General features: G+C 43.7%; 1 protein-coding gene across 1 annotated transcript; it reads left to right on the top strand.

Annotated features, from left to right (window-relative positions):
* Positions 1–723: 723 nt before the first annotated feature.
* On the top strand, positions 724–24,583 carry LOC108924322 (kelch-like protein 5). The gene is made up of 11 exons (XM_018735630.2): positions 724–1,371; positions 7,399–7,581; positions 11,052–11,188; positions 12,188–12,384; positions 15,345–15,557; positions 18,351–18,537; positions 18,950–19,174; positions 19,453–19,615; positions 20,417–20,629; positions 21,101–21,272; positions 21,806–24,583. The coding sequence occupies exons 1-11, from the start codon at positions 851–853 to the stop codon at positions 21,860–21,862; spliced, it is 2,268 nt and encodes a 755-aa protein (XP_018591146.1). The 5' UTR covers positions 724–850; the 3' UTR covers positions 21,863–24,583.
* Positions 24,584–27,143: the final 2,560 nt, after the last annotated feature.

The following is a 27,143-nucleotide window of genomic DNA, read 5'->3' as shown; positions in this document are numbered from 1 at the left end:
GATCATTTCTTGGGAGTGGTGCATTGCAGAGAAGACGATGAACTGGGCAGGGTGCAAGACCATTCGCAGTGTTCAGTGTATTAGATTCAGTGTGGGAGGGGCTCTGAAATGATTCCCCCTATTCTGCCCATACTCTCTAAGTGGAGTCATAGGAAACCTGAAGGTGACAACATGCATTACCATCCTATGTCCCTTATATTACCCCTCACACAGCTGTTTTTGCATTGTAAAAATTCTGTTTGGAGATTTTTAACCTGGTTTCTTGTTGGTTTTAAATTATATGCAGAAAAGATGGAAATACAAATTACCATCTCAATCTGGAATAGTACAGTCTCCTATGACACGTAGACAGCACTTTCTGTAAATTGCAATGAAAATATGTTGTAATTTTCTTCCAGCCCTCACTGTTCTGCATGGAGTTATGCAGATACAGTTTGGCTGGTTATTTCCGAGTGTGGAACAGGGTCAGCAGTGGATTAGGTCATGGTTATTTATTTGGGTAAAAGTTGTTCCTGCTGAGATGTAGGTTACTATGCAGCCTGTTCATGTATCATGAGAGGGAAGTCTATTTAAAGAATAAGAGAGACAAGAGGCAGAGCAAGCAGAAGTATTTTGGTTTATGTAGGGACCAGGCAGAAAGGATACCTCTCCATTCTGTCTCTTCCCTGTCTGTTTCTGTCCTCCTCCTCCTTCTGTACTTTTCTCCTGCACTCGTGTGTGTGTGCTTGCGCTCTCTCTCTCCCCCTCTACTCCTCTGCTCTCTCTCCTCCTCTCCTGTACTCTCCCTCATTGCCGCTGTCTGAGAGCCGTTTCCAGCTCTGTTGCCAAGACGATCGCGGCACTAACTGGAATGTCTGGCTCTAGCTCTGGCTCCAGGAAGGAGTTTGACGTGAAGCAGATCCTACGAATCCGATGGCGGTGGTTCGGCCACCCCACGTCCCCGCCGCCCCACGGCCAGTCGCTGGGTGACTTCTTCAACAGCAGAGGGGCAAGAGACTCGAGGGAGGACACCTCGGTTGGCGTGTGCCCCGGCACCAGCTCCACCGGCACTAGCACAACTTCCAACAGTAACAGCAGCAGCAACTGCAGGAAGTTTGTGGATCTCGCAGGCCGCTCCGTGACACTGTCTGCAGTCGCTCCCGGATGTCGACGCTCCTTTAGTCAGCAGGATTGTCGGAGCTCCCCGGGGCTACACTGGGTCACGAACCCACTCCCACACCCACGCTCACATCCAGATCCACACCGGGATGCAGAGGTCCTGGAGTTAATGTGCGAACGGTCCCAGCAGCCTCCTTCCGCGGGACATGAACCTCCAGGACTTGGTGTGGGCGAGGAAGAGAAAGCCACACATTCAGACTCCAGTTCCTGCAGGTACGCCGGACGGGAGAACCGGACCGAACGGAGTGCAACCCACTGAGAGAAGCGCTCAGTTTCTTCATATTTCATTGGTGTTTGTGCGCTTCTCTGAAATAGTGTTCTGTAGCAGTGTTGTATCTTAGTTCAGATGTTGCAGAAACTTTCTAAACAGGATGTAAGATGGACAGTAATTGTATGCTGTGGAAAAGAAGGGTTTCTCTGACTGCGCCCATTACCTTGACCAGAATAAACAAGTTTTTTTTTTTACACACCAGCATAATATTTATAATTCATCTTAAGCTGGTTTCAACGTAGTTGCACTACCGTCCATCCTTAATAATATATTATAAAGAACCTGAAGTGCAAAGCTGGATTTAAATGGTAACGTAAACGTGCTTCCTTATCCGGAAATAAAGCGCAGGTTTCATACCTATACATGAATCTGCCAGTGTTTCATGTAGACTTTAAGCAAAGCCAAATGCTTTAAAAAAAATAGGGTTTCGTTTGCATGCGATTGCGAAATGAGAATTCACGTCTGGTTGTTCGTTATGGTGGATTTCGTTTGCAAACTTGGCCACGCGTGATACGAAGACGTACCGCTATCACTATCACATCGACGATCGAGATGTTGTAAATTATGGCCGATACCAAACGGACCGGGATGGTCGACGTAGCCGCGGCAGTGTTACCAGACCTTACAGCAGTTATTTACCCCGTTTCGCTCGCGGTGGAGCTCAGTGAAGGTGCGGTGTCCGCGTGTGTCTGACGGCGCGGTCGAATCGAACTCATCCGGTCCCTCACTGTGCTGTTACTTTACCGTCGCACACGTCGTCCTGTCCACCGTGTACTGTGTCTATTTCCTACCCTCCGTGAAAGGAAAACGAACCACAGCGGTCAATATCTCTTCAGGAAAGGTACAGATGACATAAACTTGACTGAGGCGCCGAGCGCGTGCCCGCTTCCTCAGCGACTCTTCCGCCCTTCTCTCGCCTCCTCACCGAGTGTAAAGCAGCGGCTTAGCCTGTTTTCTATCGCTGTTTTTTTATCATCGTGATCGTTACCACAGTTTTTATATTCTGAGTCAAGCTAACTTGTCATTTGTTTTGTGTTCAGAGGTCGAGCTGTGAAACAACTGAATCAAAAATGGTCTAGTTTTTCCGGATAAAGGCTGCAAACTATTAAGCGTCAGTGGTAAAGATGATGAACGTTGCTCGTTTAAGTTCCCTGAGGCAGTTTTTAATCTGAAATGTTGTGCTACGATAATATGCACTGCAGGTACATAAACATTTACCTACTTTCTTCCAAAGCTACTTACAATAAGGCACTTAAAAGTTAAAATCACACAGCTCCATTTTTTGTACTGGTTGAATTGAGGGTAAACATCAAGGCTACTACAACAAGATGCAAACCTGGGTTTGCAGTGCAAGAAGGTTGCAGTTCTAAGCACTACCCATGAATTTTATAAATAAATTTTAAGCATTAACATTTCATAGACCTGATGAAGACCGAGTGCTATAACCTTAACAAATGCTAGTGTTACAAACCTTGCTGGGTTTCAGTGCTGTGTAAGTGTAAGGACAAGATACTTAAGATGAGTAAAATAGAGCTCCAAAGACTTATGTAGCTTGGTTATCAACTTATTTGATGTTTGTGTTGGTCTTTAAGCTGCCTTGTGCTCCTTTCTGCACTCTAAATTCTAAATTGCCTTTCGTGTGTGGGTTACATTGCTCCGTGTATAATAATGGCTGAAGAATAGGGAGTTCAGTGTAGCTAACACTGTATGTCACCACGGACAAAAGTCAGCTAAAGGTTAATATGTTAATAATCATTGTAAGCCGATTTGGAGAAATGTCTGCTAAATGAATAAATGTAAATGCCGTGCTGTGATCGGTCCACTGTTCGCTTCCTAACGCTGCCTCTCTAAGAGGTAGCGGTATTGAGTTTGAAGGTTTTTGGCCAAGGAGCTGCTCAGTTTTAGCTGTCTGTTCCACTGAGAGCCATTTAATTGCCCTCTGCCTCAGAGTGAGTAGTCCACTCCAGAGCCGTCTCCTGGCACCTCATCGGCAGCAAAACTCTGTGGCTGGCTGTGGATATCAGTGTAATGGGTTTCGTTGCCCTCCACATTCTAGTGCAGATGTCAGGTGTCATACGTGACTGTAAAAAATGCTCCTCTGCCCATTTCTTGCCTGTTCCTCGACATCCGTAGGTCATATGGTTTTTCTGAACGTTTGTGATTGCCACCCCCCCTCAAACAGGACAGTTGGTGAATGAAAGTAGCCCTCATTGTACTTTGTGCAATTCTCATAGCTCCAGTCAGGGTACATAAATACACACACAATGTCTACAACCGTTTGTCCCAAGCGGGGGCGCAGCGAGCTGGAGCCTAACCCGGTAACACAGGGTGCAAGGCCGGAGGGGGAGGGGACACACAGGAGACGGGACACCAGTCTGCCGCAAGGCACCCCAAGCATGACTCGAACCCCAGACCCACCACAGAGCAGGCCCCAGCCAAACCCGCTGCACCCTCGCACCCCCTAGGTATGTAAATATGTGTAAAAATGTTTTTACTTTAAGAACTACAGTTATTTCAAGTTTAGAAGTTATTTGCCCACAAGTTAGTCAATACAGTCAGCTTTTTCACCAGGGAGAAACACTTTTTTTTTTTCTCTCCCCTTGAGCATATGGTTTGACAGGTGGTCAACACCCTGTGTGCTCCATGATGGGATTGCCCCTGGAGGAACTGGGTAAGGCCTCCATGTTTGCAGTGCAGAGCTCTGGGTGATGTGCTGTTGAAATGGCCATTCCCCTAAAAATAAGAACGCAAGCTATATCTCACCCAGGTACAAAGCCCTGCTTCTCTATGCAATGATACAGGCCAGCGCAAGTCATCTGTTGGCCCCCTTGACCTCACTCTCTCAGCATAGCATTTTCTTTCAGGAGTAGAGACCTTGATCATACTGTTGTTGGAAGGTAGTACAAGATTAGTTAGTGATGTGGCAAGAACCCCTTGTTCAATTACCCCCAGCAGTTTACATCCCTGGAGATACGTTTCTCAAATACAGTCAATACCATAATGATACCTGGTGGCAGAGCCTTTGTGTGTGCTCTGAAACAGGTTTTATTCCCCTAGGCTGAGGATGGAGGTCATTGCAGCCCTGCACCTGGTGTCACCAATGATATCAGATGATATTGACCATTACTGGGTGAAACTAATCAAAGCTCTGCCATGTGATACCATGCAGCTGTGTAATTACTTGTGTACAGATGGGAATAAGATCATACATTTTTTTTCTCGCTCTAATGGGAATGACCATGTTGATTAATGCAGTCTTGCGACAATTGAAATTCTGCTCCTGTTCCACAGGAGTTACAGTAATACCACAAACAGTGGGGGGGGGACACATTTGTTGGAGATCGTAACCGTCAACTGCTGGAACCGTCAGTTCTTAGCTTTACTCCTTCTGCTCTGGTGGGCCACATTGACAAGGCCTCCATGAGCATCATGTTAGTTAATACAGATGGAGAGATGCTGTGTAAATGCATAAGGTACCATTTTACCTGTATTGAGGCTATTGCATGAAGGGTAGTGTTTGATTTAACATTGTGGTTCCATGTAACGGCCCACCAGAGCAGAAGGAGTAAAGCTAAGAACTGACGGTTCCAGCGGTTGACGGTTACGATCTCCAACAAATGTGTGTGTCCCCACTGTTTGTAGTATTACTGTATTTCCTGTGGAACAGGAGCAGAATTTCAATGGAAGTTCTGAAACACAGTTGTAGAATTTAAATTGCTAATCTCCAATTTTATATCGTGACTCTCCCACTTGCCTTTCTTCCATGCTTCTATTCAGCCTATGTGTGCCATAGTAACTAAAAATCTGCTTTTCTAAAGGTCAGTGTTTTTGGTATCTGTAACTCTGCCTTACAAAATCTGTGGCAGGTGACTAAATTCAGGCTATCACATTATTCAGCACCTAGCAGTGAAAGAGACATAAAGTGAGACTCTTTTTTTTTTTTTCTTCTTGGGAACTACCCCATGGCAGCAGCATGAGCACAATGCCCTTTTCCATCGTAGCTGCTACAGTCGGAAGTGATCGGAAGGGGAACATAGCATGTGCTTGTAGAGATTTGCAACAGTCGTACTATAATTCCCCACTTACTCCACTGCTTATACTCCACCCTCCGTTGGTGAGAAAAGGAAAAAGCCTTCACAACCCAACCTGATTTAACATGACTAAACACAAGTAGCTTACCTCAACAGCCTTATTGCACCCGTACACAGGCGATGGGATGATGGCAGAGCATGGGGCCTTGAGATACAGGGGAAGGGTACCTCTCCCTTCCCGGAGGTGCTGGCAGCCTCAATTAAGCGCTGATGGGGAGGCAGTGTGCTCCCACTTCAAAGAGCTGCTCCTCCAGCAGCCAGTAATACGACCACAAACACTCGGAAATGCATGGAGTGAGTTCACTCTCAGCACTAACGCGGCACAGGAACATTAGCGTTGAGCAGCAGGCTAAAAATAATGCGGTAGGGTCCGTTTGGAGAAATTTGAGAAAATGAAGTACACAAATGGTTGAGTTTTACAATGAAATTACGAGCTGCCTCAGTAGCATGGTAAGTAATTCTTGTCCGTTGGAGGAAATGCCAGATTCTCTTCCAAGGACTTGTTCTTTGAAAGTTACCCGTTAAATAGTTCTGTCTCGGCTCCTCTTTCTCATAGTTCGTTTCCCCTTAAAACATAGAGGGTATTGGGTCCATTCTAGTTTTCATCATTAGTAAGAAAGAATTAGGTGGCGCAGTGGGTTTGGCCTGTGCCTGCTCTCTGGTGGGTCTAGGGTTCAAGTCCTGCTTGGGGTACTCTCTGATAGACTGGTGTCCTGTCCTGGGTGTGTCCCCCTCCCCCTCTGGCCATGTGCCCCATGTTGCCAGGTTAGGCTACAGCTTGCCGTGACCCCTCTTGGGACAAGCAGTTTCAGTCAATGTGTGTGTCTGAAAGAGTTGTTGGGCCAAAATGGGCAGAGCTCTGTGCTGATGGTTTAGAAAAGCTTGTAGCATTGGGCTTTATCTGTGTAGGTTTTAGCTATGTTGTATGGGCAGCAGATTTTCTTTCTGCTTTTGTCCAGCCATTTTTATTTGAAGCTGAGGTAGTTAGGGACGCTAGTAGAATGTGCACAAGTTTTACTGCTGTATCTAACGTTCAGATTACAAAGACTTCTGTCATTTCCATTTCCCCAAATCCATTAACAGTTTGAAAAGGCTTCCATTCACTGTTTTATTTTATACTACATTCCTGTAATTACAGTACTCTCTCGGGGTGCTGTCTTTTGTTCTGTTTTCCAGAGGAATGTTGTCAGAAATTAGAAATATTCTCATGTCATTGAAGGGGGAAACATAATTATCAAGAGTCTTATCAAAATTTCATATTCATCAACACTTAACTGTGTGTCTTTGTGGAAAGTTTCCAAGGTGATTGCTTTGAACAGTGCATAGCCTTGTGGCACATTTAAAAAAAAAGGTTATAGCTGTATAGTGAAAAGCGAGTGTAGGTCCTTGACAATGTCTTAAGACCATTTTGAGAGTATTTTTAAGAAACCCTGGCTTTCAGAGAATAATGCAGAGCTCTTCTTTCCAGAGCCCTTGAACTGATATAATCAGATCTCTCTGCTTGTTAAGTAACCTCCTTTAATTCTCTGGAAAAGACCAGTTTGAACAATTGGTCCAATAAACCTCTCCCAAGACTAGGTGAATCCATCAATCCACCTGGCAGTACATGCACTCTGGTCTCCTGTTTGCAGGGGTAGAGGCAGCCACAAACAGAACAATGAGAGATCTTCCTCTTCCCAAGGTAAATAACGTTTCAGGAAGACAAATGGGTATGTAGTACTGCAACAAGAACTGTAGAAGTTATGGTGACTTTGAATCCAGTTTATTTGTAGTGTTCAAGTCGACTATGAGCAAGCTTTGTAGTTTTTGTCAGTTAAGTGTCGTTGCTTGTTATGAATACTATTGATGTGCTTCATTTGTTTTCTGCTACTCTCATAGGAGCTCCACCAGCAGCCAGACCCTCTCCTCCAGCCACACCATGGAGGCCTGTGGTCCAGAGGAGCTCTTCCAGGCACTGAGCCATGCAGAGGACACCTTCCGCAAGATGGAGAACTATCTGAGACACAAGCAGCTGTGTGATGTGGTTCTGCTGGCTGGTGAGCGCAGGATCCCTGCTCATAGGTGAGGAACTGGTGTATTTTAGCATTTACTTTAACCAATAGTTTAATCTTATTTTTATGCTTTAGTTCCCAGTATTCATAATGTGCATTTCACCATAAAAAAAGACCCCTCTAGGTTTGCATTGAATTCACTTGGATAGAGGTCAGAACAAACCATTGTTTTGTAGGTCCTCTGGACTGGCGGGGCACACTGCCTTGGCTTCTCACCTTTGACTGAAACTTAAACTTAACCCTGACCAACTTCATAGGGGTGGAACAGGATACAATACTGTTCTCTAACATCTGAAGACCATGTACTGGGCTAGTTGAAAGGACCCATCCACACCTGCTCACTGACCCACTGAGTGAGCAGTTGAAGTCTTAAAAGGCTATCTTTAAACGCTGCTGTGTCCTTGAACAGATTGGTGCAGGGGGTTTACTCTGCATGACTGAAGGCTGCTGACTTTCCATGTTAACAGATTTATTTTCACTGGAATCGCCTGTACTTTAAATTTCCTTGGCTATAAATCACATTCTAGTTTTTTCCACATATGTCAAGCTTTGTATATATTACATGTAAAATTTACAGTACATGTGAACGATGACAAATTTCCTTAACAGAAGGGTTATAATCTGTCTTAATGGTTAACCTCCAGTATCATGTTTGCATACCTAGGCATATCAAAACTAGGCAGCTACAACCCATAAACAAAGGCTCTGTAGTTGTTCAACTTTATGAGCTGCATATCTTGATTGTGTGTAGCTTTATTGTGTTGGAATTTATACTTGTAATGTCTCAACAGTGTAAAAGGATTCTGTAAATTGTTTAGGCAGTGGAACATAAACCTGCCTCTTCTGTCAAACTCATGCAGAATTGCACTTTTTAACTGGGCTCATCCTCCCTTGTGTTTTGATGGTATGTGCTCCCTCTGGATCTTCTTCTCTGAAATTCATCTCCTTCACTGTCCAGAATCTGCCTTGGAGAACAATTGGTACAAGTTCCCAGGCGGGTTAAGTGATATTGCAGACATCTTGCCAGTGAGTGTGTCTGTCAGATCTAAGGGTCAATTTTCTGATTCCTACCTGTCAGGTCTGCAACTGTGAGAGCCCCCTAGAGAGCCGACTCTGAGAAAATCAGGCCCTTCCCCCCAAAAAAATGTCTTGGATTTCTTGTTTTTCTTAACAAAGCTCAGCTGTCACACCCTGACAGCCCCATGCTGCTGAGGATGTCTGGGTGCTGCCAATTATGAGCCTCTGCTTTATTGGTTGATGTCTCAGATGCATGTCAAGACTGATATTTAGATATTAGTTATTTACCTTGAGGCTACAGTCCTGAGGCTTAAGGGTTTTGAAAGAAAAAGTGGGAAATGGTCCCCCCCATGGGTCAACTTTGTCAAATGTTTGTGTATGTTAGCTGTGGATTTTGACATTTCCAGCCTTTGATTTCAGTGTGCTCCCAAGTATTAAGCAGCTGAACAATTTAACAACAAAAAAGTCCAATCATAGTGAGTGTAGTTATTGAGTCATGGTCATGGTCATGGTTGTGGTTGTGTGATTTGCCAGTTTCAACATTTTGATCCATGTTAGAAATCTCATCTTCACCCACAGTGTTAAGACTGGATCTAATCTAAATGACTGTAGCATTTTCATGTGGTGGACACCTGCTGCAACTCCCTTTATTTGTGCTTCTGAGGCTGTGGATGGTGTCACCACTATAACGAAAACATTTAGTTACTATGTATTTATGGGACACAATTAGGTCCGGAAACCCAGGGTCAGTTTTGTTTAAATAATGACCATTTGAAAAACCCCAGCCATAAGCTAAGAGAAAGCCTGAAGCCCACCTAAACTATGAAAAACTTGTCCATGCCACTCATGGGAAATCACCTTTGTTCAGCTTGGCATTCAATGTTAAATGAGACCTTGAGCTGAAAATGTAACTGGAGAAGATGGGTAGTATATGGGTTTTCATAACCCAAGGGTCAGAAAAGCTAAAGATCTGCATTTTCCTTTTCATTTACATTTTGCCTTGTGCCTTGATTGCACTTCAGTTTTGGTTTTTTTAATGATGTTTTGGAAGGTGCTGCTGATCACTCCTCTTCTCATTAGATTACATATTCCTTTTGTGAAACTGACAGCAGTGGAGATCTGAGGATAGCCCGGGTTTGTTTTACTGCGGGCAGGAGGTACGATGCTGCTGACGTAAAAATGAAAGAGGATGTTGCGTTGTGTTTCTCTACTGAGATGTGATCAGTCTTGCGTTCTTTTCTCATTCTTTTTGCTTTTCTCTTCTTTACGCTTTTATGCAGCCCCTTACTCATCCCTGGTGTTGTGCTCCGTACTCCTTCCATCCTAAGCCAAGCCCAGCATTGTACAGCTCCCATAAGGCACTGTGCTGCTGTACTTCAAGCAGGCTCAAAATAGCTCCTGTCACTCAGCCCTAGACGACTCAATGCCACCGCCCTCCTGTGTGGAACTAGAGAGGGAGGGTGTACCGCATTACGGTGCAGCATCAGGTTAGATGTTTGCCGTTGATGCTGCTTACGGCTGTTGACATTAATGCTGACTGCAGTCCTTGCTCTTTGATGGAGGAACAGCACTGGCAGGTGGAGGTGATGGAGAAGCCAGGAGTTTTCAGTGCAAATGCAAATCATCCTCCTTTGTGAGCTGGTTAGATGCTGCAATAGCCGTAATACATTGGACTTTTTTTTTTCTTTTTTTTTTTTTTTTTACTTGAAAAAGGAAAACTGAACTCCTTCCCCAAGAGCCAAGTTGAAGGGAGGGGTAGTTTGTGATTAAAGCAGTTATTGAGCCGTTTACTTGTGAATATTGTTTATTTCATTATTTATTTATCTCCTTTTGCATTATTTATAATGGATGAAGGAAGAACAGTGCTGCAGCTTAAAGGCCTTTCTCTTTTGTGCATGACTAGAGAAACTTAATTTAATAAAATTATAATTTTTTTTTTTTTTTTTTAAAATAAATTCACCTTTGGAGACTGGTTCTGACTTATAGCAAACAAAAAAAGCATTAACAGGATATCCAGAATGTTCATTCAACAGTCAGTTGGAATGTTCATTTAGAGAACTGGCTCAGACAGACATCCCACAGCTGTGAAGAAGGATGAGATAAACATGTACGTCAGCAGAGATTCCCAGTCTGGCATCAAGAGACATCCTGGAGCACTTGTCTTGTAACCTGACAGCAACACTTTGTTTTTAGCATTGCAAGTTGTGGGCATAATTGATTCTCTTGTGATGCTAATTTAGGCAAGGTGTAATCTGCACGTGGAGAAACAAGTCATTACAAGTGAGACAGTCACGTAAATCACCATCGTGTCTTGAACTGCTAGTGCTAGTCCCCCATTTTAGAATGTGACACAGATTTAAGTCCCTTTTTAACCACTATAAATGAGACCATGTTTCACCTTTTTCTACATCCTCATGCTTCTTTTGTTGTCACCCTCTCATCCTGTTGTTTTTCCCCTCTCAGACTAGTCCTCTCCTCCGTGTCAGACTACTTTGCTGCCATGTTCACCAGCAACGTCAGGGAGGCCACGCAAGACGAAGTGAAAATGGAGGAAGTTGACCCCGATGCGTTGTGGGCACTGGTACAGTACGCTTACACAGGTACTATATGTCATTTAACTTTCTTCCAGGAAGTTGGAGCATTTCAGGATTTCAGTGTCAGAGCTACAGGGCCATGTTATCATAGCCTTTGTCCCTCTTAGGTCCCTGTGAAACCTTGTTTCTTAGAGCTGGAATTCCCCTCATTCAAGGTCAGTTTAGCTAAGGATACAGTGACAGCATCTCTCAGCATGTTATGCAGCTTAAACTCTCTAGATGGAGTACAGAATATGTGCAGATTAGTCCCAGCGCATCTCTGAGAAAGAAGTGTCCTATTCACTCGACAGCCTGGGGTGCCAATGTGTGGCCGCAGTGGGCTGCTTACATCAGAGCAAAAACCTCCAGAGTAGCACTCGTGTGCCAATCACTGTACTGCACAGCAGAGTACTGTGTGGTTATGAGAACAGTTTCCCTGTTTTGACTGTGCTCTCTGTAGATGTCTGAGGGGAGAATTTTATTTTATATTTATTCATTTAGCTGACGCTTTTCTCCAAAGCAACTTACAGTGTTAGTGTACCTGTAATTATTTTCCCATTTATACAGCTCGATAATGTTACTGGAGCAATCGAGGGTAAGTACCTTGCTCAGGGGTACTACAGCCAGAGGTGGGGATCGAACCTGCGACCTTTGGGTCCAGTGCAGAAGCTCTGACAACTATGTTACCAGCTGTCCCACATGTCCAGCATTTATTACAAAATGCTCTGTGTGATCCAACAGATGAAACTCCTACAGTAAGTCTTATCTAAGAGAAGAGCAGCAGAGGCTGGTGAAGTTCACCATCAGAGTAGTGCAAACACCCTGCATTGTAGAAGCTGAGCAATGCAGCGGTATCATCAGCACTCAGCAGATGGTACTGACATAGTTTTAATAGTGTTGTGTCAGCAAAACTGTGGGGTATACCCGCTGGGGCTTACTGACAGGTGTGTGGGTGTTTTACCTTGTTTGCTACTGCTCAGAATTGCGTTCTTACAAGAGCCACCCTATTTTCCGCTCCTCCCCCAGGACGACTGGAGCTGCGAGAAGACACCATAGAGAGTCTACTTTCTGCTTCCTGCCTGCTGCAGCTGTCTGCTGTGGTGCAAGCCTGCTGCACCTTCCTAGTCAAGCAGCTACACCCCTCCAATTGCTTGGGCATCCGTTCCTTCGCTGATGCACAGGGCTGCCAGGACCTCCACAAAGTGGCACACAACTACACCATGGTGAGTCACAACCTCATCCTGAAACTATCTGTTTGGTCTGCAACCTGGCATGCCCTGTGATGGTGGTGGTGATAACTTGTGCATCACTTTATTCATATGGCAGCCACATGTGTTTAACTGTGGTGGAAAAGAAGAAAATATTAGAAAATGACTCAATTTTGCACTTTGTTTTGCAAACCATGATAGAAAGGAAAAGTGATAGGCGCATATAGTTCTTGGATAACATCTCATAGTACAGACTTTCAGGACTGAAACTTCACTTCATAAGAGATTGAAATGTGTAGAGGAAAATGAATGAGAGCTGGAGAAGTCACTTAAATGGATGGACAAATGAAGTACCATTTTCAAGGATAAATCAACATAGCTTCTCCTGGGAGAATAATCTCCTTGTTAAAACTTCCTGTGCCACATACCTCCCTGATTGGTGCACTAGGGGTAGTGGTAAACATGCTTGGTGTTACAGAGCAACTGTGGATTTACATTCCAGAACAGCAGGTGGTCATGGGTGAGCGTATGAGGAATCTACCCCAATACAAGTAAACAGAAGCAAGCATGTTTGTGTGTGTTTGTTTGCAGGATTTGGAAATGTAGCGAGTCAGGCAGCATCATTAATTTGTCAGGCTGCGTGGCGTGATAAGATGTTCCGGCTTGTTATGGTGTGTTTGATGTCTTTCGGCCCCAGAGCGATACAGGGTTTCATTGAGAAAATAGCGAATAATATACTGCCTTCAAAGGTTTTTCGCTTAGGGTTCCCATGGAAACCATCTGTCACAGCCACTTTATTTCTTCCTACTTCCAATGGGATTATTAATACAGTATAATCCGGAGGTAATTAACTTGTTTTTTGGGGAGCTAAGTGGATAATAGCTGTGCTATTTCTTTAAATTATAAGCGGGAAATATCTGCTCTTTATGCCATTTTCTCTCACACCAGAGCGAGTTTTGGACCTGTGGAATTTGAGGAGGGAATCCTTCTAGAGGGAGAGACAGGCAGTGAGGCACCAGAGGTGGGAGTTAAGGATACAGCACCATGTCTCAGGGATGGCTGTTCTCAGCCTGCTCTGGCTCCTCTGTGCGTGTCTGCATCACTCTCTGCAGCACCTGCACTGTGGAGGAGACTCAACCAGATGAAATACGGGAGCTTCTCAGGAGACTCTGACGCACACCGTTGTCTGCTCAGATCTGATGTTCTTTGCCTTCAGGGGCATTGGAAGTGGGATGAAGAGTTCCCTTGTTGTTTAAGATGTTTGTGTGGCGGTAATGACAGGTGGACACAGCCTGTATACAGGTGGTGCAGTGTTTCTCCTTTGGAGTTGCAAACAAACTCACAAAAGAGCCTCCCCTACTACCAGTGTGCACAAGCCATATTCTTGTCATGGGTATGGTCACTGAAGTGCCTCCTGTGTGAGAAAGCAGTCCAATTTACCTGTTAGAAAAGACTCCACAGGCCAGTTCTGCATGTGTGCTTTTTAATTTAAAAAATCAGATTATGACATGTCGTGTTCTTCTCAGCAGCTGAGCTAAATTCCATAAGATGAATCTGCCCCCCCACACAGACATACTCAGAGCAGCAAAGGCAGCACAGCAAGGTTATTCTCCTCTCTCTGTCCTGATTTGCCTCCTTCAGTAACTGGAAATTAAATCTAATGGATTTTCAGGTGAGATCCTGTGACAGGTGCTTGACGGCAAAGTACCAGAGCTTGTAAACGGTGGTCCTCGCACCCTAGCCTGGGAGGTTACCTTTCTATTTTGATATCATGAACGTAATGGTGGTAGTGTATATGAGCTGTGGATATAGGAGGAAGTTAACATGACACAAATATATCTTGGGGCAAGCACATTTTATGTCCATCTATAGTGTAAATGGTCTTAACAGTGATCTGTGATCAGTATGTGTTTGATAATGGATATCTGGGGGATTATTCCCATCAATACTCCAGCTACTTCTATTTCTCATTTCTTTTTTGAAGCTCTGCAATTTCTGGTTAAATTCTGGGTTTTGAGACACTGCCTTTACTGCCTTTAGGAACCTTGAGCAAGGTACTTGGCCTGAATTGCTCCAGTAAAGATTATGGAACAATGACGGGAGAACACACTCGATCTTACTTTATTTTTTGGGATGGATGCATTTCAGCACGAAGCTTTTTGTGGTTTGTCACTGAGCTTAGGTTTTTTGGAAGGCTTGAGTGTGCTCTTCCGTTGTTGCTTAAAAACTCATGCACACCAGGGGATTTCATGCACCCTAGCACTTTATTCTTTATTTCACCATAAACTGAGCATGTCTTTTGCTCGTCCCGTAAAGATTACCCAGCTATATAATTGTGTAAATAAGTAGCCAACTAGTTTCATGTTTTAAGTCGCTTTGGACAAAGTGTCTCCTAAATGAATAAATGTAAATTCTTTATTTTTAAAATTTTGTCTTTACTGGTTGTTTATTTTGCTTTATCTGTTAAATTTTTTCCTTGTTCACTTTTTGTATCTACTTCAGATGTATTCCACTGAAGGACCGCGCACTCAAGACACACATTTCAGCCTTTCACTTGTTTAAGATGACAGTGCCTGGCATCTGTGTACCGTGTTTGTTGTGAAAACGTAGTTTCAGCATGGACGTGAAAACAAATCATATTGGTTTCTATTTCTACAGGTGAATAATGGTTGGATTAATTACTGCAATGCTGCTAATTTATACATGTAGCTGACAGTGCCCCGTCGGTCTATTTTTGCTGCTGCTTGCATTCATCTTCCTAATGCCTCCTCCACTCTGTCACTCACTTTATCTCTCTCAGGGTCCAGTTTCTAATGAGCTTCATTGGCATGAAAATGAGAAACTGTGAATGTGTTTCCATTGCTTTGCCAACACTCTGCTGCGGTGGATTGAGGAAGATCTGTAACTCTGGAAGTTCATGACCACTTCCAACAAAGCTGGAGCAAATGCTCATCCTCTTGTCCCTTCTCCCATAGGAGCACTTCCTGGAGGTGATGCGAAACCAGGAGTTCCTTCTGTTGCCACCCAGCGAAATCGAGAAGCTGCTGTCTTCAGATGATATGAATGTGCCGGATGAGGAGACGGTGATGGGGGCACTGATGAGCTGGGTGCAACAAGACTGTGCGGGACGCCAGCATTACCTGCCTCGCCTCTTGGCCCATATCCGGCTACCCTTACTGGCACCACCGGTGAGCACTTTCCATCTATCCTCAAGTATAATCCCACTCACGGTCCAAGGTGATGTGCTGAAATATTTCTGGCTCACTCTCATCACTACATTGACATTGAGACTGACATTTTAGGGTCAGGCCTTCAAATCAATACATCAACATGCCTCACAAAGTTTATGAATACCTGAGGGATGGCTCCTGAATGAGTCCTTAATCCCTGCTATGCTGATGTTGACAGCCACAGTCCTGCCAGGCTGAGGTTTGAGAGCTATGATTATGACTCACACGGGCCTTTTCTTTTGCTAACAGCCTGTGGTCGGGACTCACGCAGGGAAGTTTCCCATAAGCCAACGGATAGCAACTCAGATTAGACTGAGTTGTGGAAAAAGGAGCCCGATTGCAAGCTGTGTATAGGCATGGATTAGAGGAAGGGTGGAGGAAAGGGTACTTGTGAGCAAAAAGCAGATGTTCTGATGAGAGCTATGACTTTGTCCTTCACAAGAGTGTCTGTGAGGGCCACACGCTAGTGGGGACTTGAGAATTAGTCATTCCAGCACCACACCGCAAATTGCAGTCATGACTCGCTCTGACTGCAGTCCACTGACATGGGCACTGAGTAATTGAATTATTTTGGGGGTGAGCTCTTTGTGGGGGGGCATGGAAAACGCAGGATGATTTAATGTGCTTTCCTGCTGTGGGATTATCTCCGTGTGCTAAGCCTGGAGGGGGAGATAACAGCTGTGGCGGATGCAGCCTTTAGTCTCCAGGGGTCCCTGCTGAGACTCCTCTACCCGGCTGCCGGTGAGCCCGAATTGGGAGTACACTTCCCATTTGTGTTACTCCTTGGGCTTGAGAACCCCAGACATCAAGCAAAGATATAATTCCTACGCTGCTTAAGACACCTCACATCTCAGAACATTTGCACATTGAAGGTGTTATGGTTTGAGCTCATTAAATGTAACATACTCCTCATTTTAATGCTGCATGTTGCCTTATGTTGAAGTGGATTACTTCATTTCTGCTAGAATGTGTTGTAAACTGTTGGTTATAAACCACTTGATATGTTCAGAATGAGCCTCTGATATTTCCAAGGGTCTCCTTCACAATATCCTGTCATGGAGTATGGGGGGGGGTAGATGATAATTTGAAATTTCAATGTCTTAAAGAGGAAAAATCTGTATACATGTATTACAGTTCCTGAAAGGTTTTGAAATAGAAATGCACAGACACCCACGACAGCAGAGACCACTCCTATCTAAATGTAAATGATATTGTTCTAAATCCTCAGAGGCAGGAACCCTCCAGGCATGTCTCCTTTTCTCCAGACTGTTCTGTCACTCTGCAAGTGCATATTGTGTGATTGGGATTGTCATGCAAACTCTGACTGCCTCGTGGCTTTTTTTTCCTTTTTAACCCCATATTGTTTTGTTACTGATTTTGTCATTTTTAATGGGAAGAGGAAAGCAGGTGTGTAGGATTACGATCAATATAACGGGGAACATTACTGCCCTTTATGGCCTTGCACTCATGCAGAGCTGAATCTCCCATAAAACAAAGCTCCCAGTAAATTCCTCCTCAGTGACAGGGACCATTTAATTTCCACCTGATGTATTTCTGTGATACGGCGCATAGTAAGTAGTGTATTTGTGGAAGCTATTTTGATCAGACAGCAAGTAGCTTACGGAATAGAGCTGTGGCTTTACACTTGAAAGACCTACAGTAGGTTTGAGCCTCACTTCTTGCTGTAGAATCCTTGATCAAAGTACTTACCCTGAATTGCTCCAGCAAAAATTACACAGCTGTTTAAACAGGTAAATTATTATAAGATGCATCTGAGAAAAGTGTCAGTTGAATTAATACTTGTAAATGGTATCTTTTGTGCTCTGGCTATAAGTGATCTTCACTGTTCTTTGGGTCACACTGAACAGAAAGTGCAAAGTGGGGAGAGGGGGACATAAGCAGAAACTATCCATTTCTCATAAGTGCCTTTGCCATTTACACAGGGAAACTTGACTGCTCAGATCAGTGGAGGGGATTTGTCACTTAACTAGCACTGGAGAATCTGCTTAGAAAACCTGGATTCATTAAAGTATAATTAGGACAAACTGCATGACTCTGCCCAGCCCCCATCTCCAATTAAAAATCACTGCAGCACTGGAACAGCCGTCTGGAGGAGCAGATGAGCAACAGCTTGCTGTAACCACTAGTGGACGGTGTAATGAGCAGAAGATGAAATGTTTCAGTAGTACATGTCTTTTTGTGAGGGGCAAAGGCTAGATTTTATATTTATGAATAACTCTTGTGCAGTAAAGGATTTTTTTTCAATGCTAATTGAGCCATGATTTTTCCATGGTATCTTATCTGCATTTTATACTTCCACTTTGTTATAAGTTATGACAGTTGGAAGTGGTTTGGACCCCTGTGATGATGAATAATGTCCTGGCCTCTGCTGCTCTTCACACCTAGAGTCTGCATGTATATCTTAGTGCTGCTGATGCATTTCTATAAAATTCAACTTCAGTTACTTTGTGTTGTGGAACCAATGGATATGGATCCATAAATAAGTGTATCTGGGGCAATGGGTACCCTAGAGTACCCTGGTACTTAATCTGAATTGCTCCAGTAAAAATGATCCAATTGCATAATGGGTAAATCATTGAAGGTAACTTAACATTGTGATTTTCTTTGGAGAAGAGCATCAGCTAAGTGAATTTGTAAGCTGCGGCAAAAGAATTAAGCATGCCATAAGCTTTAGGAATCCAGGAAAGTGATTACCTAGCTTTTCCCTTTCCTCCCTTGTGCCTTGGCCAGTTCCTTGCGGATGCAGAGTCCAACCCCCTGCTGCAGGACAGCGTGGAGTGTCAGCGGCTGCTCATGGAGGCTATGAAGTACCACCTCCTGCCTGAACGGCGGCCACTGCTACAGAGCCCGCGAACACGACCCCGTAAGGCCACTGTGGGCATGCTGTTTGCCGTTGGTGGAATGGACGCAACCAAAGGTCTGGGTCACTATTGTTTTCTTACATTCTAGTCAGCAATAGTAGCACACAGGCATTGCCAGCATATCGGTTACCTGCTGTTGTTATGACCAATAGCATTTACATGCTTTGTGTAAAGTGATCAGTTATATCCATTTATATGGCGGTATAATTTTTACTGATACAAAAAGTTTAAATTGATTCAGGGTACAAAACTAAAGGGCCCCTTGTAGGACCTGAATCAGTTACATTCAGCTTATAGGTTTATGTCCTTAGGCAACCTGCTATACCTACCATGGTGTGTTAATACCGAGAATCTCTTCTCCATGCTAAGGGTTTATTCAGGGGACCCTCTTGTCCTTGTTTTTACAGTGGTCCCTGGTTTCTGTTGCCTCACCTCTTATCCTAACAGGCCCCTCTCTCTCCCTGGCAGGGGCCACCAGCATCGAGCAGTACTGCCTGCGCAAGGACTCCTGGAAGCAGGTGGCTGTAATGAGTGGCCGGAGGCTGCAGTTTGGGGTTGCGGTACTTGAGGACAGACTGTATGTGGTGGGTGGCCGTGACGGCCTCAAGACCCTCAACACAGTGGAATGTTACAACCCTCGCAGCCGGACCTGGAGTGTCATGCCTCCTATGTCCACCCACAGACATGGCCTAGGTGAGCCCTCCTCCCTGCATGCCACAGCTGTTGGTATGAGTTCCCAGCTGCCTTCCCACAAAGGGGATTAGAGCTCTGATATCAAATCTGCTGGGGAGGCTCACCCTGCCAGAGAAAGATGATTTATCAAATAATCCGTTTGTGTACACAGACAAACATACACGTATAAAGATGTTTCTGCAGTAGGGCCCTTAACTCTGCCAAGGCCACCAGCATTGTACAGAACTGTCAAGACTCCAGATGTTTTGTCAATCAACTCTGTGTGTGTACATACACAGGTGTTGCAGTCCTGGAGGGCCCCATGTATGCAGTGGGGGGCCATGATGGCTGGAGCTACTTGAGCACGGTGGAGCGCTGGGACCCTCAGGCCCGACAGTGGAGCTTCGTAGCCAGCATGGCAACCCCACGCAGCACAGTGGGTGTGGCTGTCCTTGGCAGCAAGTGAGTCAGTTTCCCTTCTCCAGGGGTCATGTCATGTATTAGTTTGCGTAGAAGAACACTGACGTCCCAAGTTGTTGACCTTGTCATCAGTGCCCTGCAACACACAAGTCTCAGGTGCTACTCTGCTTTCTTTCTCAAGACAGCTGTTGAAACACTTGCTGTGAACACTGCTGCATGCAGGAGTGTATCCTCTCAAATAAATGTACCAGATACTGCGATTATGGTTTTTTTTGTAATAAGGATCATGTCCTTCAGGGATTCGGGGGGAGGACATAAGCTCTTTAGGTAATGGTTGTTTAACCTTCCAGACAGAGCTGGAGCCCCCTATGTGAGATGGGGAGAAGATGATCAGTACCAGGGTCATCTCCCTAATTGCATCATTAAGCTCATTAGTAGCTCAGTTGAGCACCCTATCCCAGAAAGGGGTAGTTGCATGGGTTACTCCTTGCTCTTACAGCAGCACTCTTCCTCCTCTGCATATCCAATTTTCTCAACTTTTTTTTTTTAAAACTCCGTCACATCCCCCAATTCCCGCATCTCCTTATCTTGCTGGAAATTGAACTGGTGCACCATAACCCCCCACCTATCCTTTGAGTGTGCCTGTGTTTTGATGAACAGCATATGGCCCTGGAGTGGTCCTGAGAGCAGGGAAGCCAGTTGGAGCTTCTTCTGAGATATCTAAACCCATTCTGTTATGACTTTGCTCTTGGGATTCTTTTTTGAACTGGTGTCTTGGCCTGTTTAAAGACAATCCCTGCCAAGCCACTATGTATAATACTGCATTGTTGTGCCCCTTTCTAGGCTGTATGCAGTGGGTGGGCGTGATGGCAGCTCCTGCCTTAAATCAGTAGAGTGCTTCGACCCACACACCAATAAGTGGAGCAGCTGTGCCCCCATGGCCAAGCGGCGGGGTGGAGTGGGAGTGGCCACCTGGAACGGTTTTCTGTATGCCATTGGGGGCCACGACGCACCCGCTTCTAGTCTTGCTTCTCGTCTGTCAGACTGCGTTGAGAGGTGAGGGGGGTTTGCCTCCTGGGAGGGGCTAGTACAGTTTGTCTTGTGTAATATGTTATAATCATTAACATTGTATAACCTGAATGCTGCCAGTAAAAATAGCCAACTGCATAAATTGATCAAATACTGTAAGTCACCTAAGCAAGTAATTATTAATGATGTGCTATGATCTGCGGGTGGGGAGACATGAATCAGACATGGTATGGCTGATGGAAGGGCCCTATGGCAGTTGAAGTCATTGTCACACTGGTTTCCTTTGTTTACACTAGGGCTGCTAGAAGTTATTGGCAATTTGTCATAAGTCAAAGTACCTCCCAGTGCATTCTGCTCATTCCAAAAAGATTATTTTTCCATTGCAGTCATTTTTTTTAATATTGGAGGGTATTGCAGTAGAGCAAAGCAACCTGTGACTCATTGTGAACCAATCATGGAGCACTGGGTGATGCACTTATAATGATGGTTTCCTCACAGGTACGACCCCAAAACAGATACCTGGACCACAGTTGCACCTATGAGCATCAGTAGGGACGCGGTGGGGGTTTGCTTGCTAGGGGACCAGCTCTATGCCGTCGGGGGTTATGATGGACAGAGTTATCTCAACACTGTGGAGGCTTATGACCCACAGACCAACGAGTGGAAGCAGGTGAGTCTCTGTTTAACTGTTCTTTAGATTTCTGTCTTTGCTTTGTTAAACGTTTATCCTCATCTCTCTTTCTCTCTTGCCATCTTTCCCACTTTATATGTGCCGCAATAATGTCCTTAGCCCCGCTTTCTATCTGCTTAGCCTCAGCTTTGCTTTTCTTTGGTGCCTAGTGAGAAATTTTCACCAGATGCTTCTATATCATTTATCATTAAAAAAAAAAAAACTTGCACCCTGCATGAGCACTGCAGGAAGAAGCTTCGCTGATTACTGATGCCCTAAACATTTGACAAATGGGCATATCACAAGCTCTGTCACTCTGTTGACTTTGGACCATGTCATTATATGTCTGGGTAGCAGTCACTGAGGCAGCATGTATATTTGAGAAGCATGAATGTATCATACAGCTGGGCACTGGAGGCATGCTGTATTCTGTTCACTGTAGGCTGTAGTTCATGTGACAGCTGTTTTACACTGATAACATCATCTTCCACATACTGTTGCACGATCTTATTTGCTTTTGTTTCCTCCTTCAGGTGGCACCATTGTGTCTAGGCAGGGCAGGCACGTGTGTGGTGGTTGTGAAGTTATAGCAGCCCGTGAACCTCTGCCCCAGAGCCCTCCATACTGAGATAAAGTGACATCACCAACATCTCCTCTCTGACTTTCCAGCTGTACGAGTTGGCAGAGGCTCAGAGGACAGGACTGTCGCTTTGAGCTGCATTGACAAGGGAGTTCCATAAACCTGCACCTCACAAAAAAATGGGGGCATTGACTCGCTGTATAAATGTCTGTTATAAGATGTCTGCGTTTCCTCTCGACAGTACTTTAATTAGCTGGGGAGAAATTTGATTATTTTTTTTTCTTCTTCTTTAAGGAGCACATTCTCACCACCTCCAGGTCCTCCTAAATGTAATCTGCTTTCCAGGAATTAATTTCCACCTTGCCTTTTCACCCTGTAATTGGATTGACACTTGCCAGGGGCAAGAGATAAGGCTTAATAGTTTTGCTGAGTGGTGACTGCACTGCATGGAGTCTGTTGGGGCTGGCCTTGTGCCTTCTAGGGTTGGGGGGTTGGAGTATTTTTCTTTTAATATATATGTCCATTTATTTCTGCACACTTTCAGCTTGCAACTTACGCAGTCCTATGCCAACAGTAAAAGGGTAACAGAGGTGAAGCAAAAAGAAATCCGACTGTCGGTTCCAGGTTGCAAAACGCATTTTGAAATGTGCTACAGGAATTGACTTTTCCTTTAAGCCATGACAAGTACATTTTTAGAGGTGGAAGTAATTCGAGGAGTAAACCATGTCTCGCTGGACAAAAGGCTCTTTTAGAGCTTGGGATAAGTGGGTGGGGCCTCAGAGGGGTAGGGAGGGGTTATCATTTATTTGTTCATAGAACTACCAATTATTTTTCCCCTTTTTTGAGTTTGTTTTTTTTTGGTTTTGTTAAGAGCACATGCTGAAATTCCTTATTCATGATATGCAGTTTATAAATGGTTGAAGTAAACTGCGATGTGTGTGTGTGTGATGTGACCCAGTTCAAAAAAGCCCCCAAAGCAAAACCACTCTGATCTGGTGCCATTGGGCCCGTCTTGTCCTCTATTCCTCCTATAGTCAGTATGGTCAAGACACTTTTCAAATTAACCTGGCAGTTTGTCACATACCACTATATGCCACTTACTACACCATGCTACCACATACTACCCTCTAAGCCAAAAGGCTGAGTTCTCTCATAGAGCACATTTATACAATAGAATAAAGAAGCCATATATAAACAGTTAACTTCAGGATTGAAACTACTTCACAGAGAGGGTTCGGCACACATATATACCAAAGCTGGCGATACAACTAATAGACCCTGTTCCATAAAGAGGTTGAAGTCCTAGTCAATTGAAGTCCAATTTGGAAAACAAGGATTACCTGCTGCAGTAAACCCACAAAGCAATAAAACCACACATTACAACATTATGTTCATTACTTGTTATTAAAGCATTTATTAGCTCAGGTGCTACAGTGTGATGATTATTTTTAATGGGATTGATAGCAGCCACTGGTTGGAATATGGCATTTATAATCTATACGCATAGCAGATGTGTATTTTTAATGCTGCTGGAGATCACAATCACATGTCATTTATACCAGCAAAGAGGGGTATAGACATGCTGCTGTTTGATTTCAGAACTATTGAAACTGCTTTGCTCCCAAATTTGAAAGATATTGGTATCAATTATGTATTGGTGGCTTAAATGGTTTAAAGTTTGTTGGTGTTTTATGCCTCATTTTTACTGTGGGGTTTATGTTCATGTATTTTGTTTTTATAATTTTCTTCCCGTATGTTGGATTGAAGTGATTTGTTCTGTTGGCAAGATAGCACAAGACCTGGACCTTAAATCAAGGGAAAAATGACAATACTGTCAATACTGCTGCAACACTATTTTGAGTTGGATTAAGTTTGGGACCATGGAGGTAATGTGAAGAGCTAATTAGTGTTTGATATACACATATCAGATGGAAACTGTGGAAACTGGACCAAAGTTAAATACTTTATTGAACCAGATGGGTGGGGGTGGGGAAGGTGAAACTGGACATGGTGGTGTATTTATTGTTCAGATGGATTCAGACATGAACCTCAAACAAAATGTATCCCATTGAGTGTCAGTGTGTCCACCTGAACAAAATATTTGTTTCTAGTGAAGCACAACAGGCACAGCAGGAGAGTGCTGTGGAAACAGAGGGGAAGAAATCCACTTACTGTTACACATTTATCCTTTTTATGGACAAGCAGAGACTAAGCATTTTCATATAGAAACTCATGTATTTTGGAACTTGTGTATTAAGTAACTGTACCCAGTTATTTGGGGAAGGTCATATTTGATGATTGCATTCAGTGGATTCATTTTTCTTCCTGTCTCCACGTAGCATTTTTTTAGTAAGACTTGGAAAAGCAGTAAAGTCTGTGTAGTTCCTTTCACTGTCATCTATAGAATACCATTGTAGCAAATCTGAATCAGTCTTTGTTTGACTGTAACTACAAATTACCCTTGATTGTATGGGCATACTCATCAGCCCGTGATTTTGGTTTATTTTTATTTTTTTAATTCCCTTTACCCAGAAACCCATATTTGTTTTTGTTCTGTTTATGAATCCATACTTGTATTTGCCTGATTCACGCGCCTTCTCCTGGTCCCTGGCTTCACTTTGATGCTGTGTCCGGTGCACTGAGACAGCCCCTGGAGGCAGCATACAGCACAGGAAGGGAAATCAAATGATGTGTAAATGAAACTTGCCTTTTCTTTTCACATCACTCTGGTCCCAGCAAATGTCGTCTCCCTTGTGTCAGAGACTTAAACACTGGGAGGCATAATTTTACTTGGTTACTGCATTTCATTTTAAAGAACTGGTGGAACTTTTGTTCTGAATGTTAATAGACCACTCGGTTAATAAACCGAGTTCTTACTTGTGTATTGCAGAGGCAACCATGTGTTTCTGCCTTGTTTTAAATGGGCACACAGAGTTTGTCTCTCCTGGGAGCTGATGGGCTGGGGGGGACTGTCTGTATGGTTTTGTCGAAACTGCTGATGTGACAGTCAGGCAGACCGCTGTGTTGGCATGCGGACTTGTGGTGGTCCTCTGAAATGTCTTGTGATGAAATCAAGTAGTGGGACTGACAGGAACGCTGCTGCACGGCCGGGTGCCTTGTGCCAGTACTGCGTTCCGCTCTGCTTGTGCTCGCTTTCACTGGGTACAGTTACTAGAAAGCATCACGCAGAAAAACTGTCTCTCTGCTTTCTCGTTTTTGTTGAACCACCTGATATACCATCGAGTTTGGGGTTTTTTGTTTTTGTTTTTTTTTTTTTTGGATTTTGTAAAACAAACCACAACAATAGGTTAAATCCAGTTTTTAAACATTTATCCAGGTCTTATTGTGAATGTGTGTTTTTTTTGTTTTTTTAAATTACCCAAGTTATGGTGGAAAGCTTCAAAAAGGCATCTTCATCATAAAGGCCTCTCAAGTCAGTTTCACTGCAACCTTTGGGAAGAGCCCTCAGAGCAGAAGTATGGACCAAGCGATGAGTTGGGATGACAGCAGAGTGATTGCAGAGCAGGGTGGCCCCTCCACCCACCAACCAACCAGGGTCAGGCTCCACCCAGGCTGGACCCACAAGTCATTTTTGAGACTTAACGTTGTGTCAGTTAAGCCATCTGTCTCTTGTTGACTGGGTTTTTCTGTTATTTATGATGTATTTCTTTTACCAAACACATGCATACACTTTGCATGTCTGGATAAATGTACCTACATTCTGTTTCATTTTAATTTCCTTGTGATATTTTACATTAAATGTGCAAAAGGCTCAGTATTTGACTCTATTTACTATTCATTAAAATGTGTGCATGCGTGCGTGCATGTGTTCACCTTTTACTTCTTACTTGACTGCTTTGGTTTGGGTTTTTACACTATGCCTCAGCCACACAATGTCTTTTCATACCCCCTTTCACCCCTCTTCTGTCCTCTTCCTTGACCCCACCTGCCTGCTCAGGTCTCTGATGTCGCTCATGGGAAGAGCAGAGAGGTGGATGCCAAGTTTAGCACCGTCCCACTGGGGCATGATGGAGCCTGGAGCGACTGTGGCCTGCTGCTTTTTATCAGTTCCTGTATGCAGAGTGTGTGCTGGCCCCTTAACGCTGCCATGGCACAGGGGCATCTCACACTGGTTAGCAATGTGAATCTACATCTTAATTTTCCCCAGATGCATTCACTTCTTGAGCTTCATGCTGATTAGTCAAAATGTTTAACTACAGGACATAAAGACCTTGTTAGGACAAATTACGGTTAGCTATTATTAATTACTGTGAATTATTAAGCCCACGGTGTGGGAGTTGATGCTGTTAAGCACTACATAGTTAAAAGGTAGTCGCCTAGGAGAGGGAGTAAAACAAATATATTTGATCCATGTAGAAATTGGGTAGACACTGGGTTTTCTTACTTTGGTGTCTTTCCTCTCATGCCTTTTTCCTTCTTATTGACCTTTGATGTCATGGATCCATGTCTAGGATTAACATGGCATCTAATAAAATGCTTTGGGTTAAAAAAAACTCTGAAAGATGTTTCAGTACATTTACTTCTACTTGTCTAAATGTTTATTTTGCTGCTTTTCATAAAAGGGATTCAATAACTTAATTGTTTGGGGAGCTGGTAGCGTGGTGGTTACAGCTGCTGCCTTTGGAATGAAATGCAGCAGGTTCAAATCCCAGCTTTACTACCCTAGGGTGAGGTTTATACCCTCAATTGCTCCAGTAAAATTACTTACAATGTTAAGATACCTCCACTTTAATCAGGTAAGTTGCTTTGGAGAAAAGCCTAATGTAATTTCTATTATTAAAGATGTTTCTTCAATGTATTTACACCTCAGCGACTGTAGAGCCTTTGTGTTCATCATTTTAGATTTTTTTCACAGGCAAAACATGGCTTTTCCCCTTTTGCTTAAAACTTGCAAATTTTGATCTTCTGATGAGTAAAACTTTTGTGTTGGGAATGAATTATATTTAGTTGATTTTATAATACCTTTTTGGAAACAAATTAATTTGAAATTTAGAAAAATTGTGTTGAATAATGCATTAAGTGCAAAGGAAAGCCAAGAAACTTGTCTTTATTAATATGCTGTAACATGCATGGTTTTTAAAAATGTAATTTAATCATTTATAAAACTGAGTCCACTGTTTCAAACAGATAAAATCACCAGTAAATTCTTACAAGTTCTCTGCACGGAAGTTTCTTGTCAAGGAAAGTAATTTCTTTTTCCTCAAGGCCTTTTTCACTTCTAAAGTTAAATACTTGTGTATAGAATTTTTACAGCGGTTTATCGGGATTAT

The sequence above is a fragment of the Scleropages formosus genome, chromosome 16 (assembly GCF_900964775.1).
Source record: "Scleropages formosus chromosome 16, fSclFor1.1, whole genome shotgun sequence".
Lineage (NCBI taxonomy): Eukaryota > Metazoa > Chordata > Actinopteri > Osteoglossiformes > Osteoglossidae > Scleropages > Scleropages formosus.
The sequence above is the reverse complement of the archived record's forward strand: the minus strand, read 5'-3'. Positions and strand labels throughout refer to the sequence as shown.